Source organism: Suncus etruscus, chromosome 5 (assembly GCF_024139225.1).
Source record: "Suncus etruscus isolate mSunEtr1 chromosome 5, mSunEtr1.pri.cur, whole genome shotgun sequence".
Taxonomy (NCBI): domain Eukaryota; kingdom Metazoa; phylum Chordata; class Mammalia; order Eulipotyphla; family Soricidae; genus Suncus; species Suncus etruscus.
The window spans coordinates 109,484,022-109,503,779 of record NC_064852.1 but is presented as its reverse complement, the minus strand read 5'-3'; the positions used below and the strand labels follow the sequence as shown (position 1 = coordinate 109,503,779).

General features: G+C 52.0%; 1 protein-coding gene across 3 annotated transcripts in view; it reads right to left on the bottom strand.

Annotated features, from left to right (window-relative positions):
* The window catches only part of HDLBP (high density lipoprotein binding protein), a 47,244-nt gene that overhangs the window by 11,332 nt on the left and 16,154 nt on the right, over window positions 1-19,758 (bottom strand). The window contains exons 1-10 of one of the 3 annotated variants that reach the window (XM_049773381.1): window positions 9,416-9,544; window positions 8,672-8,715; window positions 7,272-7,334; window positions 6,771-6,883; window positions 5,898-6,055; window positions 5,145-5,360; window positions 1,418-1,624; window positions 1,122-1,337; window positions 641-847; window positions 447-554 (exon numbers count right to left, since the gene is read on the bottom strand). In XM_049773381.1, the coding sequence (XP_049629338.1) occupies window positions 447-554; window positions 641-847; window positions 1,122-1,337; window positions 1,418-1,624; window positions 5,145-5,360; window positions 5,898-6,055; window positions 6,771-6,846 (1,188 nt within the window). In that variant the 5' untranslated portion in view covers window positions 6,847-6,883; window positions 7,272-7,334; window positions 8,672-8,715; window positions 9,416-9,544. Of the gene's footprint in view, window positions 1-446; window positions 555-640; window positions 848-1,121; window positions 1,338-1,417; window positions 1,625-5,144; window positions 5,361-5,897; window positions 6,056-6,770; window positions 6,884-7,271; window positions 7,335-8,671; window positions 8,716-9,415; window positions 9,545-19,758 lie in introns of those variants that run through there. The other 2 variants (XM_049773382.1, XM_049773380.1) reach the window with 2 other exon arrangements.

Below are 19,758 nucleotides of genomic sequence, written 5' to 3'. Positions count from 1 at the left end.
CCATATGGTTCCCTGGTCAGAAGTGACCCAAGTGCAGAGACAGGAATAATCCCTGAGCTAGACTGGGTGTGACCCCCGCAAAAAGGGGTAGTTGTACATAAGTTTTACTCTTTGAAATGTACACATGTAACATATGCATTGTCTCTAAGACCAAAAGATAAAATTTTCTGGATGGTGGTGGTGATGGTGATGGTGTTTTGGGCCAAACCTGGCTGTGCTCAGGGGGCCAGATGGGGGTCAGTAGACTCCGAGGCAGAAATGGGCCTCAGTCCTTCCTATCTCTCCAGCTCCAGGATGTGCTCTAAACAATCACTATGATCTCTTCTCATGCATATGGGGAAGTCGTCTCAATAGCAGTGAGTTTAGAAATTCTCCAAAGCAGCACTAGGGTAAATAAACAAAGTCACATTGATTGAAAATGGGATCCAGACTGCCTGGGACTGTACCTTTGGCATCTGCTGTGTGATTTTGGCCAGGTTCTGCCCTTTCTTGCCGATGATAAAGCGGTGAAGCCAGGCAGGGGCAGAGATGCAGGAGACAGTGAAGCTGTTGGCCTGGGAGCAAGAAGCAGATAGCTGAGCTATGGAGCCCACGAACCATCCAGTATGATGGTGCCAACATGCACAAGAAGCACCCTCACCTTGGCATAGACTTCTGTTAGTGCCTGCCCTAGCTTCTCAGGCTCACCCCGGAGAATGACAGTCTCCGAGGCGCTGTCTGAGGGTGGGATCTCCACTGACACGCCCGTCCTCTCCAGGATCTCCTGCAGGGAATTGCCTTTGGGTCCGATAACATACTTGTGCTGTGATTTCTTCACCTCTACTGCGATGGTCGTGGTTTTCTTTTTCTAAGTGGTGTAGAGCAGGTGTGTTAGGTGGGAGTAAGAGACCCAGGCTCATGATAACAGCTTTGTTTGGGTCCCTAGATGAAGGGTCAAGTTGGACAGTGAGGGTTGGGGGAGCAGGGGGCCATCCGAGTGCCGCTACCTTACACAGGGCCCAGCCTGGCCCTCCTGTGTCAGCAAGGGAAGAGGGAGGCCAAAGTTGTGGGGCAGAGAAGGGATGAGGGGCCTGACGAGCTCACCAGGGACCACCCCAGCCTATCATGTACCCCATCTGTACCTTCTCTTCATAAATCTTCTTGATGCGAGCCACAGCCTGAGCCAACTGCTCCTTCTCGCCTGTGAAGACGATTTCAGTGCGGTTGACGCCTGGTGGGGGGATGTTGATGCGTGTGCCTGTCTCCTGCATGATCTCACCCACGAGGCGGTTGTACGGCCCCGCGATGAAGGGGTGGAAGGCCTTCTCCACCTCCAGCCTCTCCACTGCACGTTTGTCCTGGAGGAGAGGGCCCTTCGTGAGCACAGCCTGGGCTGATCCCGTGTTGTAGGCGGGCGGGCCCTGGCTGTGGATCCCACCTGCTCAGCAGAGATGAGCAGGACTTCGTGGCGAGCCTTGTCAATGCCCTCCTTGGTGCCGGTGATCCGGATCTGGTTACTGGTATCATCTGGGCGTGGTATCTGGATTTTGGTTGCAGTTTTCAGCTCCAAGTCTTGCAGTTTCTCTCCATTTTTGCCAATGACAAAGCGATGGTGTTCCTTGGGAATGGCAACTGTGGCCGAAGCCTATAAAAACAACAGAGATCGTCGCAAGAGCCATTCAGGTCCCCCAAAAACCTATTGTACCCACCCCTGATTCTGTTTTCCAGGATGGAGGGCCTGGCCCAAGCTGGCAAATGACATGTCTCAGGGATGACTGCCTGACTACCATGTGGGGAATAGCTAAGTGTGCCTAGCCTGGTCAAATCTCCAGCTGCTCGAACCTGTTCAACATCTTCTTGCCCTAGATACAAAGCAGCCTCAATGAAAGCTTCTGGCAGGCTCCTGCCCTGCCTTCCCCAGCGACATGCCAGGTACATATGGACTTACTGGAGTCAGTGTTTCTGGGTCACAGGAACAAAAAACTCTAGGCCTTGTGATAAAACTGTGCTTTCTTCTTACCTTTTTAAGCCACAGGCAATTTAAACCAGGAAAGAAAATTAAAATAATCCAAGTCCTTTGAACGAAGCTGCCAAAAATGAAGCAAGTTTCTGAGGTCGCCAAAGAAGTGTGGGCAGTGGCGCCTACCACAGGAATGGCTGGTTCCTTGCAGGTTTTCTGCACTGGGCTCAGAGCCACAGATGGGAAGGGCAACTGGCACCAGAGTTGTGAAGGGCCCGATTTTTCAAGCGGCAACCAAAGGAATACCCAAAGAAAGGTTTATTTGCTGTGGCCAAGCAAGAAATATTCAACAGTAACAACACCAATTAGGAAACCCACTTGTTTCATTTATCTTATTGTGAACTCTAAGGAGAAATCTTAAAGAACCATCTTCACGACTTTTAAGTACTTCCAGGATAGAATTTTTCAGAAAACAGAACCCAGGGAGTCACTGCACACACAATAGACAAGAATATCTGCTTGACTGTCCAAATCACGTGAGGGAATGCACAAACTGAGTGTATGAAGAAGTGAGCCCTGTATACAATGTGCCTTGCTCTGATGTTCACAACAGTGAGAACAAACCCAGATGTGGAGGTCAACAGCCTCAGCTCACACAAACCACCATTATAAGATGTGATGGCAGAGTGTCCACTGCTGACAGACACACAAAAGGTAACAGGAAACAGTCAAGACCCAAGAGGGATGGACCATGTGCACCAACAACTAGCAAATAACACTGGTGCGGATTCAGAAAAAACTACTTTGAAGACTGAATTTTGGAGGGTGGAGTGTTTGGGCTACACTCGATGGTACATGGAGATGGGACTAAGGTCAGCTGTAAGGCAAATGCCTTTCACTGGCTGGATATTGTGGACCCTGAAATCTTCACTTTGTACCACCGGGCAGGTGGGAGATCGTTCGAGTAGCTGCAGTGGAGTTATCATGAGGGCCCAGAAAGCAGAGGCCGGGAGACCACAGCCCTGGAGAAGGAAGCTCGTGTGAGGACTGCCTGGATCTCTGGTTTGCAACCTTGTAGGGGAGCTGACCCTGGCACCTCAGGCACCGTGTGGTCGATACCCCCCTCCACACTTTGAGCTTAAAAGCCCATAACAGCCTCGGGACATCAACAGGCAGGGTGAAATCCCACCATAGAGAAAAATGCTTTCTCACATCTGGAAGTGAGGGATTCATTCAGATAAACCTGAGTGAGACCAGCACTTTCGCTCTGCTGCAAACTGGCACAAGGGCCATGCATCCCAGTGCTGCCCACTGCCAGATTTCTGAGAGCATGGCATGACTGACTGAGCAGGACAGCTCCAGCAGACACAGACAAACCATGGGGAACAATGCCTGGATACATGTCCTTCTTGTCACCCATCTGTGCCAGACTCTAGCCCCCAGCACTAGATGGGCCTGGCAGGGACCATGGAAGCAGGAGGAGGGAAAGTATGTGCAGCCCAGGGGAGACCCAGGACAGACAAGTCTGTAATTTGTCCCAAGACACTGCAGAAGAGGGAGGTTTCATGGTAACTATCTGGCAGCCTGGGCCCAATCACCAATCCCAGCAAGGATAATGGGTGCTGTACGTGTATGTATATGGGGGGGGGGTCAGACCCAGCTTTGCACATCCCTAATAGCATGCCTGTGAGCTGGAAAGGGGGGTGATAGCCAGAAGGAGCATATGCCCCGTTCAGGTGCTTCTCAGAGTCAGAGAGAAGGATGAAGTCCACATAAAACCCAAAGAGAACATGGCTGGATGTTGGGTCCCGTATGCTTTCATATATAACAGCTGGGGACGAATTCCTGCAAGTAACCAGGTAGATTGCTCTGAGTGAAGCCCATGACCTAACCCCACACTTAGAAAGCACCAGACTGTGGAGCACACAACACGGGGGTCTGTAAGAAACAGGAGGGGCCTGGCAATACTGCTCCTGTTCATGAACAGTGCTGGCACTGCACAAAGCCCAGACAATACATCCCACCTGCTGGCCCTAAAGGGGAGAAGTCAGTGGGGGGAGAGAGCAAGAGTGAGTGAGAGAAAGGCTATCAGAGAGGAAGGTGGAACTGGACCCAACCCCTGGCCTCCAAACCACCTCTGTGCACAGCCAACTCCTGTGCAAGCATGCTCAGTACAAGGTGGGAATGAAACCAGTTTTTGTTTTCAGGCCATACCCGGCAGCGCTCAGGCATAATTCCTAGCTCTGTGCTGAGAAATCACCCCTAGCAGGCTTAGGGGAACCTTATGGGTTGTTGGGCTCAAACCTGGGTCAGCTGTGTGCCAGGCAAACGCCCTCCCACTGTGCTATCGCTCTGACCCCTGAGCCTCTTTTTTTGTGCTTCTCTTTTTCTTTTGATTTCTGGGCCACAGGCAGCATTGTTCAGGGAACCAGATGTGGGTTTGAGGATAGAATTCCAGATCAGTGCATGTTTAGCAAGAGCTCTACCGATTGGAATCTCATTTTAGTGCTATCACTTAGGCACAAATGCATCACTTCTAAGTTCACCATAAAGGGTCCTGAATAAATTCCAAAATGCAAATTCTAAATTAAATAAATTCCAAAATTCAAAACACAGCACTTGTAAGCTCACCTAACAGGTCCCAATAAATTCCAAATATTGATATCGAAGTGCTGCGGGAGGAACTGATTCAGAACAAAGTGGTTGGGGAGCTGCTGTGCCTACCCTAGACCTGTGTTCCACCCACACACATGGTGCCTGGGATCTCGACCTGGGCTGACCCCCCCAAACCAGTAATAACAAAAACAAACAAAACCTGAATTTTAGGGGGGCAGGGCACAGTGGTATCACACGACCAATACAGGATGGACTCCAGTTCAATTCCCAGCATTCCATATGGTCCCCTGAGCACTGCTGGATGTTACCAAAAAACCAACCAAACAAACAAAAAAACCCACACCCCACACCTCCCTGAATTTTACCAATCAATTCCTGGGGCCTATGCAGGGAAGGATAGCACCCTAGCAGCTGACTGAAGCCTGTGTCATCCACTCACTAGGCAGTTCTCCCATGGGAAGGGCTCAGTATAGGACCAACTGACCTTTCACTCCGAGCTCCCTCACTGAGTACTTGGTGTGCATTGACCCAGCAGCTCTTCATGCTGCCGTCTGACCTCCGAACCACGCACCTGGCCTACAACACCCACCTGGGTCTGCAGCCGAGCCACGATGTCCTTGCGGGCCTTCATGACAGCGTCCAGCTTCCCTGAGACCATGATGGAAAGACCCTGGTCCTTGGCCAGTGACAGTTCCAGGTGAGCGCCCGTCCTCTGCATGATCTCCAGGCAGATCTTGGCTTGTTCCCCTTCTCCAAACTGGTTCATGTCCTTGTATTTCCTTTCCTCCAGGGGCACGTGAAACACCTGTTGGAGGGAGGCTGGGGCACTGAGGCAGGAGCACTGCAGGCCAATCAGAGACCTTCCTGAAGAGCTGAGGGTATTGAGCTTAGCCTGTAAGCTTTAGGAAGAGGCAGGGTGGAGTTGGGGTGGTCTAGGAGGCCTACTTGCAGGGTTGAGGCACAAGAGCGCAGATCAAGGAGGGTGTGTGTGTGTGTGTGTACATATGTACTGATATATACGTGAAAGTGATATATATGTGAGAGTGTGTATGAGGACAAGGGGTAGACAGATCAGCGCATGTGTAAGTATGTACGAGAGAACAAATGTACTGATAAATATAAGTAAATGATATATATGCAAGAGTGAGTGTGTCTGAGACAGACAAGGGATAGGCAGACCCTCTACCTTTGTATTTGTGGTGCAGGGCCTTGAGTTGCGGGTGGGGGAGGGGAATGGAGAACTCCCTCTGGGTGCGGAGTACTTGACGAGTCACATGGAAGACAGACATGCATGACATCCTGCCCCTTGTACTTCCAAAGCGTGTAGCTTGTGAAGTCTCACCTGTGTGATGACGGAAGCCTTGATGGGCCGGATCTTGTTGCCCCAGGCCCCAGCCGGCTCCTGGGCATTCTCCAGGCAGGCAGCTTTCTCAGGGAGCGGGGGGAAGGCATCCTTGTAGGTAGGAGGGTCGCTCTCCTCTTCTGAGTTCAGAGTGGCAACTGCAGCAGCCAACGGGAATAGGGAGTAAGACCAAGGGTAGTACCCTTCATACCCAGGTGCCTTGGGCGACAGGTTGGGAGGGAGATCTTTGTGCTTCCTGCAGTGTCAGGCATGGGCTTAGACACCAGGTGCTCCCACGGGCCTGTGGGCCAGGAGCATGATTCATTACAGCTGTCAACATCACATTAGAGCTGAAGGAACTGCAGCCCTCAGACCTTCAGCAGACGATTGTGAACAGAAATGGGCAGGCACAGTGCCACTTGTAGACCATGCCTGAGCCAGACCCACTCACTTCCTCTCCTTATGCAGCACCAGAAACAGAGTTGCCCAGGCAGAGGGATGCTCAGGATGGTCAGGCCTGGGCACTGGCATCTGCCAGGACTTTCATATAAGCCTCGCACAGCTCAGTGAATAGCAAGACCTGCACTTAGACAGCCATAAAATAAACCAAAAAGAGGACTTGTGTCAGACAAGAGCACCCCCTTCAGCATGTAGGCACATATTCGCCTACCAGAATGGGCAGAACACGGGGAACATGCCAGCTCCCCATCTCTGCATGAGACTTGCTCGGTCAAGCCCTTCAGCTGGGCACCTGTGGAAGCTACCACCCCATGGCTAGTACTCTAGATCTCAGCAGCCCACCCAGTCAGGGCTCACACATGTGAGGCAAGGGCTTTAGGAAGGCCAGGGTGAGGGGAGCAGAGGGAGCAGCACCTCTGATCTGCTGTGGAACCAGCCCACTTCGATGTTCGGCAAAGCTTTCTTGGGTCAAAACTGCCACAGAGCTCATGGTTGATCCTGAGGCTGCACGGAATCCGGGTGAGGCACTGTGGGAGGAGTACAGGGAAGGGTCAGTGGTAACAGAGAGGTGGAGGGGAACACTTAGGGTCAACAGGCCACAGACCAGGAGCTTGTGTCGTCACCAGCACCCCCCCATCCCCGTGTTCCCTCAACGTGCATGCAGGGTTTGGGGCAAGCACAGGGGCTCTTGGGATGACAAATGAACGCAGCAGTTGCTGAAAAAGTCACCCCCCACCCCCACCCCAGAGCAGAAACTCAGCTGGGTAAGTGCACAGCTTGCCTGGGCTTCAGGGCCTGCCACACTGGAAATGCTCTAGGCAGCAGCTCGAGGGGGTGTGGGGGTGGCAGGGTAGGGTGGGTGTGTTTGAGGTGGTGGTGGGCATGTCAGAGGCCATGGCAGGGCCAGACACTCACCAGCAAAATGGTCAGTAGCCAGAAAGTCCGTCCTGAGCTGCCTCTGTCAGTCGCCAGCTTTTTCTAGGAGGAAGGGAGGGATGATGAGAAGAGGCAGGTCAGTCACCTGCCCTGCCCTCACCTGCCACCAGGAAAGGTCACTCACTTTGGTGACTAGCGCCAGCACCTTGGCAAGTTTCTTGGGGGAAACCAGGAGCTGTGTGTATATGGGAATGTGCATGAGCAAATGAACAGGAGCAGGCTGCTGGCTCCAGCCATCAGGCCTGGGAAGGAATCAGCCAGAGCTCCTGGAGGGGACATTCCCAGATATCCCAAAGCTCCAGAAAGCCACTGTTGCACCCTGACATGGTTATATGTTTTTTTCCGACACTACCCTGTCTATAGCCACAGAGGCAGAACAGGCTCCACTAAAGAGGGAGCGTAGGCCATGGGGCCTTTCTGAGCCTTTTAGGGTAGCAGAACTCCTGCCTGGAAAGCCGAGTATCCTGCGGTCACTCCGTTCCTGCCGCCAGCCTGTGACACCTTCCTGGCCCCTAATCCACTGGGATTTAGCAATCAGGCCAGGAAACCGCAGGGCTGGGAGGAACCTTCCAGGGCTGTGCAGTGGGGAGGGTATGGATCTCAGTCCGGGAGATTCTGGCCAGAGTGGCTGGCAGGGTCCTGCCACCTGAGCTAGAATGACCCAGGAACCGAAAACAGTGTGGTCCAGGAGTTGTAAGGCTGCTGGGGCCACATCACTGGGGAAGAGGAGACCAGGACCGAGGAGAGGCCTGGACTGCCCACACCCTGACCCCGAAGGTTCCCCCTAGCCCTGGTGCAGGCCCCCACCCCAGCGCCTCCCTTTCCAGATCTTCCCAGGCCCACCGACACCACCCTCAGCCCCAGTCTCCTCCCTGGGCTGGTGTTCCCTTTCAGAAGTAGCCCAGCTAGTCTCCCAGAGATTCCCCCTGAACCCTGAGCACCTTGGGAGCAAGCAGGCCCATGTCGGGTTATGGGCACCCAGCAGGGCAGTGAGGACCCCTGGGTCCAGGCCCTGCGGGCACCGGGCCACATGAACACTGCACCAGTACGAGGCTAGTTGGGAATGTCTGGAGTGCCCACGTCTTCCCAGCTGAAAGGGCCCAAGGATGGGCCCACAGGCCCCAACCGACCCCCCAGCAATGAGGCGAGGGGGAGACCCCAGACAGAACCCCTGCTGGTGAGGGACCAGCAGCTTGGCCCTCCCGAAGCCCTGGGGGCTCCCCTCCACCCTCGGCCAGAACTTCAGCCCTGTGCCGAAAGGGCCAGCAGGGCAGCCTGCTTCTCAAATGCAGCAGAGGAGAAAAGGGGACCAGGCTGACCCCACCTGGACTCGGTCCCAAGTGAACAGGCAGCAAAGTCCCAGAACAAGTCTGACTTACTGTCCTGCTGCTGCTCAGGAGCTGTGAGGTTCCCCGCCAACTGCCTATTCACAGGAAAAACCAAATCACCGAGGAGGTTGCCGGCAGGGTCGGGCCGGGCCGGGCCGGGCTAGGCTGAGTGGTAGGGTCTGTCCCCTTTCCTCCCCACAGTGAGCCCAGAGCAAGTGAGTGAGCACCAACTCAGCCGCTCACACGCAAGGGCCAGGCCGAGAGTCCAGCAGCAGTGCAGAGCAGGGCCAGGCCGGGCCAGGCCGGGCAGGCAGCAGGAACTTTCGCAGATGCCACCTCAGCACAGCCTGGCCCTCCCCCAGACCGTGAGCCCGAGGGCGGGGACAGGCTTAAAGGGGCCGAGCCTCCAGCCTGGCCTCCAGACCCGGTATTTTTCCGTCGCGGCTCAGCGCTTGGACCTGGGGGGAGCCCAGGCGTGCTGGGCTCCAGGACGTGTGCGGGGCGTCCTGGGACCCCGGGGTGGAGGGGCCCGCCGGTGGCCCCGCCCCTCCAGCCTGCCCAGAGAGCTGGGCAGGATCCAAGGGCGTGGGGCTGGGCTAGATCAGGGTCGGGATCCGGGGTCCAGCCCGAGGGAGAGAGGCAGGCAGGCAGGCGCAGGCCGGGACACTCTGCCAAGTTTCAGGCGGGTACAGCGGCCATGAGGATGAGGGGACACGTCGCTGACTGACCGCGAGGGGGAGGGAGGAATTGGCGGGGAGGGGAGGGAGGTCGGAGCGCCTCCAACCTGGCCCGAACCTGTGCTCACCACCCGCCTGCCCGGCCGGTCGGGTCGGGTGAGGTTGGGTCTGTACGTCCAGCTCCAGCGGTCTGTGCGTCTATCCCGGAGAGGCGGGAGCTCCAGCCCAGCCCGGGCCCCGTGGCTTTCTAGGGCGGAGGCTCCAATCCCGCAGAGACACGTCAGGCCCGGCCACCCGCCCCTGCCAGCACAGCTGGCCCGCGCCCTCGCAGGGTCCCGCCCCATCCTGTCCCGTCCAGCAGCGAGCCCACAGGGCAGGGAGCCGAGGAAGCTGGGCCGAGGGCAGGGTGGCCAACGCGGCTCTGCCAGGCTGGGCTCAGGAAGTGGCGGGGCGGCAGCGAGGGGACATGGGGCACGCTGTGCAGATGAGCAAGGGTGTGCGTGTGCATGTGTGTGTTCGTGTGTGTGTGTGGACATGGGGCACGCTGTGCAGATGAGCAAGGGTGTGTGTGTGTGTGTGTGTGTGTGTGTGTGTGTGTGTGTGTGTGTGTGTGTGTGTGTGTGTGTGTGTGTGTATGGGGCACGCTGTGCAGATGAGCAAGGGGTGTGTGGGTGTGGGTGGTCTTTGGGCCGCGCCGGCAGTGCTCAGGGGGAAACTCTTGGCTCTGAGCGCAGGGATTTCTCTGGAGATGTTGGGGAACCATATGGGATGCCGGGACAGGACAGGGACAGGACAGAACCAGGTTGGCCACGTGCAAAGTAGATGCCCTTCCCGCTGTGCCATTGCTCTGGCTCCTGAATTACGTATAGGAATAAACAGGTATAAATCCAGATTCTGGAGTCTGCACAAAAAGCCAGAGCCTGGCTAAGGCTTCCATGCCAGGAGAGTGAGGTGGGCACTGTGCACGGGCAGAGGGTGGCCTCCCTGTGTGCACGTGGCGGTGTGGATGCCCGAGGTGTGCAGTTGCGATCTGAATGTCTGCTCTGCAGGGGACAGGGCTGGTCACCAGTGTAAGAACTCGGGAAGGCCTGTTCCAGGGACTTCTCAGCACTCAGCACTTCCCGTGGGTACCAGCCTCCTGGAGGCACGAAGGTGGTCTCTACCCATGGGCACTAACTATGATCTGTCTCGGATAAGACGGGGACAGGGCAGACATTCTCCAGTGCCAAAGGGCTAGTGAGCCACCCAGTAGACAGAGGTCAAGGCTGAAAGGAAAAGACAGACCCGCAACCCATGTGTGTCTGTCTGAGAGGTAGGCACCCAGACCTTCATCTAAGGCTGCCTGCCCGAAACCCAGAGAAGTTCTCCATCTACGAGAGTTCTCTGACCTACGTAGTAATGATCTCCTCTCTCACAGCAGAATTCTAATGGGTTCAACACCAAGACACCAGTGGGAACTCTCAGAAGAGCAGAGCTAAGTGCATTCAAAAAGCCAGAGGAGCTGCCTGGAAGCAAGAGATTGATTAGGCAAAACCAATGTAGAGCTCAGGACAAGGTTCACACAGCAAAGGGTCAGTGTAACTATTTAAGATCCCACTATTTTAGTCCCAATGTGTTAACCAAATGCAGGTGGTTACAAATGGGAAAGTTTTACCAACTCTCTCTAATCTTTAAGGGAGAGAAATAGGACAATAGAAACCAAAGAATGGATCCAGGGATTCTAGAAATTCAGACCACAGGGAACTTAAGTGACCAAAGGTGTGAGAAGGGTGCATTTACGGGCTCTAAATCAAACATATACACTGATCCTTAACCAAATAATGTGCAAACTTTATTCCAATGCACTGAAGCAGATATCACTTGTCCTATTAAAACTCTAAACCAGAGAGATAGACACCGAGCAATCTAAAAACTGCCAGTGCTATAGACTACACAACCTATGGTTACAAGAGTCAGGGGAACCCAGTCACATTAAATACAAATTAAGGGCCTGAGAGATTGCACAACAGTAGGGAGTTTGCCTTGCACACAACAAACCCAGGACGGATACTAGGTTCAATCCCAAGCATTCCATATGTCCCCTGAGCCTGCCAGGAGTAACCCCGGGTGTGGCTCAAAATAAATAAATAAATAAAAATCAAGCCAAAACAGCTGATTGGAATAAGATTTGTACAAGATATTATTATTTTTTTTTTTGGGCCACACCCGTTAGATGCTCAGGGGTTACTCCTGGCTACGTGCTCAGAAATTGCCCCTGGCTTGGGGGACCATATGGGACACCGGGGGATCGAACCGTGGTCCTTTCCTTGGCTAGCGCTTGTAAGGCAGACACCTTACCTCTAGCGCCACCTCACCGGCCCCTGTACAAGATATTATAAAATACAATCAAAATACACAAAAACAAAGTGGAGAAGTGGCATGTTCACTACTACATTAGGTAGACGTAATCAGTGTGATTCTTACATAATTTTAAGACTAGAATATTCACGGCAATGCACATTAAATTCCAGAAAGGAGGGCCCGGAGAGATAGAACAGCGGCGTTTGCCTTGCAAGCAGCCGATCCAGGACCAAAGGTGGTTGGTTTGAATCCCGGTGTCCCATATGGTCCCCCGTGCCTGCCAGGAGCTATTTCTAAGCAGACAGACAGGAGTAACCCCTGAGTAACGCCGGGTGTGGCCCAAAAACCAAAAAGAAAAAAATTCGGGGGCCGGAGAGATAGCATGGAGGTAAGGCATTTGCCTTTCATGCAGGAGGTCATCGGTTCGAATCCCGGCGCCCCATATGGTCCCCCGTGCCTGCCAGGAGCAATTTCTGAGCCTGGAGCCAGGAATAACCCCTGAGCACTGCCGGGTGTGACCCAAAAACCACAAAAAAAAAAAAAAAAAAAAAAAAAAAAAAGAAAAAAATTCCAGAAAGGAGCATGCCAGACTATACACCCAGACTATACAATTTCTGTGACAGTACTTCTGTATCTGACTTTGATATATAAACAGTGTGTATATATACTACTTCCAATACTCAGTTACATTTCCATCATCATCTACACATCATCTCTCAGCCTTCTCACCTGAGAGATGTTGAGAGGAGCCTAGGTACACAAACTAGGTATAACTACCAAATGTGTAACAGAAATTCATAAACCTCTTTTTTTATTCCTTTTGGTTTTTGGGTCACACCTGGCGGTGCTCAAGGTTTACTCCTGGCTCTGTGCTTAGAAATCACTCCTGGCGGCTTGGGGGACCATATGGGATGCTGGGATTTGAGCCACTGTCGGTCCTGGGTCGGCTGTGTGAAACACCCTACCTGTGCTATCTTCTCTAGTCCCCATAAACCTCTTAACAAAAAAAACTCCTGGGGGCTGGAATGATAGCACATCAGGTAGGAGTAACCTTAGTGCCACCTGGTGTGACCCAAAAACCAAAACAAAACAAAAAACTAATCAGGGGCCGGAGAGATGGTACAGCGGTAGGGCATTTGCTGACCCAGGATGGATGGTGGTTCGAATCCCCACATCCCATATGGTCCCCCGTGCCTGCCAGGAGTGATTTCTGAGCGAAGAGCTAGGAGTAACCCAAATGCCACCAGGTCAGACACCCCCCGAAAAAAAACCCCAACCAATCATCAGTCTACGTGCTCCTGTGCATGCTTAGTTAGGCTGTCGCCTGCACACAACAAAGCGTGGCCAAGTCTACAGTTGGCTGCCAGTCCCATAAATAAGGTCGGAATTCTTCACAGTGGTTTTACAAGGGCTGAAGCCAACAATGTTCCAGGCCACGAGTGCTATGCTTGTGGGTGCTGGGAGCAGAGCCCAGGTCCTCACAGAGGGTAAGTCTATGCTCTTCCATTTGAGTCAGTTCTCTCGTGCCTCTCACTCTTTCTAGGAAGTGACAGTAAAGTGACTTTGATTTTTCTTCAAGGACACTTCACTAGACTCAGTGACTATCGGGGTTGTCGTGACTTTGAGTTAAGCCCCAATACGGGCGGTCACACCACCTTTGTGAACCGCTAAGATCAGAAACTAGAATCTACCCCATAAAAAAACGGTACTTGGATGTTAGTACTTAATTTCAATTACTACAACATTCAAGTAAGATCATCTTAGAACTATAAAAACAATCAGCATATCTTTTTTTTTTGGTTTTTAGGCCACACCCGTTTGACGCTCAGGGGTTACTCCTGGCTATGCACTCAGATATCGCCCCTGGCTTGGGGGGACCATATGGGACGCCGGGGATCGAACCGCAGTCTGTCCTACACTAGCGCTTGCAAGGCAGACACCTTACTTCTAGCGCCACCTTCCCGGCCCAGCATATCTTAATAGAGGTGTGTTAAGAATAACTTTTTTTGGGGGGGGGTCACACCCAGCAGCGCTCGGGGTTACTCCTGACAGGCTTGGGGACCATATGGGATGCCGGGGTTCAAATCACCATCCTTCTGCATGCAAAGCAAACGCCTTACCTCCATGCTATCTCTCCAGCCCCAGAAGTTCTTATGGAATAGACATAAAGGGTTAAAATGTCATGTCATGGGGCCGGGCGGTGGCGCTAGAGGTAAGGTGCCTGCCTTGCCTGCGCTAGCCTTGGACGGACACGGTTCGAACCCCCAGCGTCCCATATGGCCCCCCAAGCCAGGAGCAACTTCTGAGTGCATAGCCAGGAGTAACCCCTGAGCGTTACCGGGGGTGGCCCAAAAACCGGAGAAAAAAAAAACAAAAAAAACAAAAACCAACCCAAAAAACCCAAAAACGTCATGTCATTCCTCGCACATCATTTGCAGCAAGGCAGGTCAAGGTAGAAAGTACAGACAAGCCCAGCCTGACCGTGCATTTCTGAAAGAAGCTACTTGCACCACAGCATTTCTCCAGGAACCTACCAGCCACTGAGAGAAAGGGTGTGTCAAAGACCATCACTGGGTAGGAACAGGGAAACTTTGCTGAATCTTTTACAAAGAGAAAAAGGCAGGTGGAAAGCAAATGCAGGGGGCATTCATGGCCAAGGCAGACTCAGCTGTGGTGAGGGGAATCTGTGTGGTCGAGGGTGGAAAAGGACTGTGATCCTGTGGGTGCAGTTTAAATATAATCTCCCCAGCACTTCCCGCTACCAAGAATTTCTCAGGGCGGAGAGATAGCACAGTGGTAAGGTGTTTGCCTTACATGCGGAAGGTCGCTGGTTCAAATCCCAGCATCCCATATGGTCCCCCAAGCCTGCAGGGGGTGATTTCTGAGCGTAGAGCTCAGGTGTGTGACCTAAAAACCAAAAAACCAAAAAAAAAAAAAAAAAAAAAAAAAAAAAAAAGAATTTCTCATACTTCAACTCTTAAGTTGAATAAAACGGTTCATACCATCTCTCTAGTCACAAAGAACTAGATGTCTGTGCTGATTCTACGGGGTTGTTTGGGCAACCCAAGGACCACAGTGCCAACCGACAAACTCTGCCTTCCCACCACAAGGGCAAGTTCGGGCCACTTGTGCTGGTTACAGTGCTGTCATGGTCTAAATATGAACAAAGAAATGAGCACAGAAACTATCAGCATTTACCATGCTGAGAGTCTAAAAGGTAGACTGCTGAAAAATAATTGCTAGGTAAAAAAAAAAAAATCTTTAAAATCTCAAGAAATTGGGGGCCAGAGAAGATAGCACAATGGTAAGGCATTTGCCTTGCACACGGCCAACTCGGGACGGTTCTGAGTTCAAATCCCAGCATCCCATATGGTCCCAAAGCCTGCCAGGAGTAACCCCTGAATGCTGCCAGGTGTGGCCCCAAAACAAAATAAAACCAAACAAAAAAATCTCAAGAAAAAACATACATTCTAATGCTGTGTTCTCGGTCTTAAGAGTTTTCTTTCAGAGCTTGATGTCAAGTAGGGAATGACAGACACTGGTGGGAAGTGTGACATTGGAGGGGTGGAGTAAAATTAGAGGGAGGTAAAGGGTCAAACCAGGTTTTCAAAAAGGGGTGAAATTAGGCAAAACCGAATCAGCTCACCACTTGGATGGAACCCACTTCTTTTTTTTTTGTTTGTTTTTTTTGGGGCCACACCTGGTAACGCTCAGGGGTTACTCCTGGCTATGCGCTCAGAAGTTGCTCCTGGCTTGGGGGACCATATGAGACGCCGGGGGATCGAACCACGGTCCGTCCAAGGCTAGCGCAGGCAAGGCAGGCACCTTACCTCTAGCGTCACCGCCCGGCCCCGGAACCCACTTCTTAGCCCTAAGTCACAAATGTGCGAGAGAGAGCAAGTTAGCCTTGACCGGCTTCAAACGAGTGCCCCCACAGGCATGTGGTTGGTGGTCTCAGTGAGCCGAGGATGGACACTGACTGTCTGAGAACACAGCACAAGGGGTTGGTACACCCCAAGCTTGGAAGGAAAGATGAGTCCCTGCTTAGCAGAGACCTGTCTGACAGGCCTGGAGCTCAGTGCCCTGAGTGACTGATCTACAGAGGCTCCTGACTAGGCAGCAGAAACTCTTCCAATAGAAAGCAAAGTGTGTGCAGAGTGTGGAGCTGCTTCTGTACAACCCACAGCAAACAGTCACACCTGACTGTCTCTCTGGCTTAGGGGCCACACCTGAGCAAGGCTGTCTCCTGGCCACTGACAACAGACTTGTCTTCCTACTGTAGACCCCAGTGAAGGGGGAAAACTGTCCCTCCTGTATTATGCAGGGACCACAATAGGGTCAGCTCGCAGCAGGGCAAAGGCTATATATTACCTGGCATATGTGGGGATAGAGTGCCTTCTGCTCAGTGATGCCCCCTCATCCCAGTCCCATGGGGTCCCCATCTCTGCTCAGGAGACAGACCCTACTTAGACCAGACTTCAGGACACCCCCGAGAACTGACTGTGAGATGCATAGCGCCAAGTCCAGGCTGGAGACCATGGGCACCCTTGTGGCAGGGTGGAGGGTACTGAAAGCAGGAGCAGCTCCCACCCAGGAGACACAGGCCAGTGCCTCATTCCCACTGAGCCTCCTTGATGCTGTTCCAAGGGCAGGTGAGCAGAGGGATCCCCTTCGCCAAATGCACTAAGTTGACTGACAAATCTAACAGGGTCACAGTGGTAGCATAGATGGCAAAAGCCCAACTGAGGCATAACTTCCCAGTGAGTTCTACACTCGGGAGACACACTAATGCGTGGACTGTCATTTGGAAGTGTTGCCTGCTGTTGAGTAAGGTGACACGAAGTGAGGGGCCAGGCTGCAAATGCCCCTAAGTGAAGTGGACGAAGGGCAGTTGCTCCTATCTGAACACATGCTAGAGCCCTGACTGCACCATACAGCCAGAGGTGGGAAGCACCCAGCTGCTGGATGCCCTTCTCCTCACCAAGAGCTGACCTCCTGGGAGAAACAGCTGATGCCTGTCCATAGAATTGGACAGGACAGGAAATTTCTCTGGGGCAGAGAGCAGGAAAAACAGGCTAACAGATCACACCTTAAAGTTCACAGAAGTCAGTTTAGGGAAATATATGTGTATCAGAAAAGCAACTCCAGAGCCCAGGGAATAGAGCGTGTGCTCTGCACACAGGAGGCCTCAGCCTGATCTCCAAAGCAGTGTTGGAAGTCACACACACACACACACACACACACACACACACACCCCAAAAACAGGTAAGAGAAAAGCCCTCAATAGTATGAGAAAAGCCACACACACACACACCACACACACCAAAAAAAAGGCAAGAGAAAAGCCTCAATAGTAAGAAACAAAATCATAACTACCTTAAATGCACCTTGGGTGGGTATGCATTTCACATTCACAGAGCAGACACAACCAAAATAAGAGCGAGCCGGGACCGGCCAGAGAGGTGGCGCTAGCCTTGCAAGCACTAGCACAGGACGTACCGCGGTTCAACCCCCTGGCGTCCTGTATGGTCTCCCCAAGCCAGGAGCAATTTCTGAGTGCATAGCCAGGAGTAATCCCTTAGCGTCAAATGGGTGTGGCCCCCAAAACAAAACACGAGCGAGCAAGTGAATGAGGAAAGAGAGAGTGTGTGTTTGTCTCTAAAGGCTCCAGATGCAGATTGGCAAACCCTCTACCTCCCTATCGTTCATTTGTAACAGTAAGTGAAAAATCCACAGAAATGCAATCACTCTTTTTTAGTCACCATGACATTACAAAGTTACCCATGACTGGGCTTCAGGCACACTGTTTCAATACCCCTTCCTTGCCCAGTGTTTAATTCCTACCTCCCAGCCAGTCCCAACTTTTCCACTTAGGAAAGAAAGGGTTGTTTCTCTTCAGCAGGAACCTATACTGGATAATGAGAATTGGTAAGGGTGCCTCTGTCGAAAAATGCTACCTCAGAAACCTAGAAAGAGAATCAGCAAACCTTAATTTTGCATCTGCCACTTTCCACAGGTATCCCAGTCTCCAACTAACCCTGGAACTTGCAGCTACTTTTCAGATTAACAATATCAAGATAGGGGGGCAGAGGGTACAAGAGGGCAGGATAAGATATTTACCTTGCATAGGTCTGACTTAAGTGTGATCCCAGGCATACCATACGATCCCTCGAGCCTACGAGGGGTAATTTCTGAGTGCCACAAGATGAATCACCCCCTCAAAAAGAAAAAGAACAACCAAGTGGCTGGAGTAAAAGCACAGCAAATAGGATGTTTGCCTTGCACACAGCTAACTTGGGTTCAATTTCTAGCATCACGTATGGTCACTGCCAGCAGTGACTCTTGAGTGCAGAACCAAAACAAAATAAAACAAAAAAATCCAAGATGGGAGCACAACATTATCACCAATGCCCCTAAAATCCTGGGTTTCCAGTAGATATGGTAACTCCTGGTTTTACACTCAGTGACATTTGGGATGCCAGGGATTGAAACTAGTGGGCCACAAGCAAGGCTTACTCTTTGTACTAGAGCTCTGGCCCCATCCCTAGGGTATCTGGAGGCCTGTACCCTAGTATTTTCAGCCAAGTTTACAGTAACTTGTTCACAGCTTTGGAGGCTGATTTGCTCATGAAAAAATAGAGGCAGCAAATTGTGGGTTAAACCTGTGAGTAAAGTGTCGATGAACTTCACTCAACAACAAACCATAGCACCACCACCCTATCTCCTGGGGCAGGGTAGGGCAGGGCAGTAGGAAGTACTGGGCATTCTCATGTAGACCAGTGGGTTCCTCCTGCTCTCCAGCCTCCGAACAATATAGTCAAACCTGTGACCAAGCAATCTACCCCTAGTCAAGAGGTTTTCTGGGTTAAACAGAAAGTAAATCCTGGATGTGTCCTGGTACTTGGTGCTGTCCTTATGCAGTTGACACTGTCACAGACACTGTCACATATTACTGCCCTTTCTCTCAAGCCCTTGTCTATTAGACACTGCAGAAGTTTCCCAAAGTGACACTGTCTGAGAATTACTCTGTGAACCCAATAAATGGTGGCTGAAAACGGAGCTTCTCACACGCTGCAGTGGCAGCCTCAGCTGTCGGGCTCCACATGATGGCTTGCACTGATGAGTGACCCTTGGGAAGCAAGGAGAACCGTGCTCACAACAACTGCCCACCACCCCGCGCCGTGTGTCCTGGTCGTCTTGACAATGCAGCAAGGACAAAAGAAACATCTCCAAGTTTGGGATGCGTGGGAAATAGGGAAAGAAAACCAAAAGGGCAAACCACTGGAATGGACAGCTGGTGACTGGGGGCAGGAAGGGGTTTCTCCTCAGTCTGGGCAAGTTCTAAGTTTAACCTACCAAAGACTAAAAAAAAGAAAGATGCAAGAGTATGACTTCTCAACAACTCCAGAAAGGGTATGATTTCTCAACATCCACATATAGGACATTGCCAGGTCAAGCCTAGAAAGGTTGTTTTGAGAAAAAATGGAGACAGAACTTCCATTCAAGTCAAATTGGAGAAGAGAAACCAAAGCAAGCACAATAAAAGAAATTAGAGAAACTGAAGGCAGAAACCAATAGACCCGGCCAATCCAAATAAAACAAACCCATTTCTCTGAAATTAAAGGAGCAAGGGCCGGATCAGATCAAGTCCGCATGAGGTTGGCTCTACCTGGCTGTGACTAAGTATCCCAAAGGCAACGATTACCTTCTCCCAAGGAGAGAAGAGCCCTAATTATTTCTGTGTCTCGCTGACACTAATGGGTTCCATGCCCACCAGGGGACCAATGATGGTAGCCAGGGGCCAGGAGCCAGGTCCAGTCTACTGACTGGAGCCAATCAGGCTGGTGGTTCAGCTGGGACTCCACCAACTTCAGGCAAGGAAGAAGGGGGCCCTCCAGAGGAGCAGGCAAGAAAAGTGATGGACCACAAATAAGTAAAAATGTAAGCTACTGTTTTTAACACAAGTCCAAAGACTCCCACGAAAACGGAAGCCTCAGACTCCCCAGCATCACACAGGAACATATGTTCTGAATACAAGGAGCCAGTGCTCCAGAACAGAGCCAGAGAGGCAAAACCCAAGAAACAGGGTCAGAGCAATTGCACAGTGGGGAGGGCGTTTGC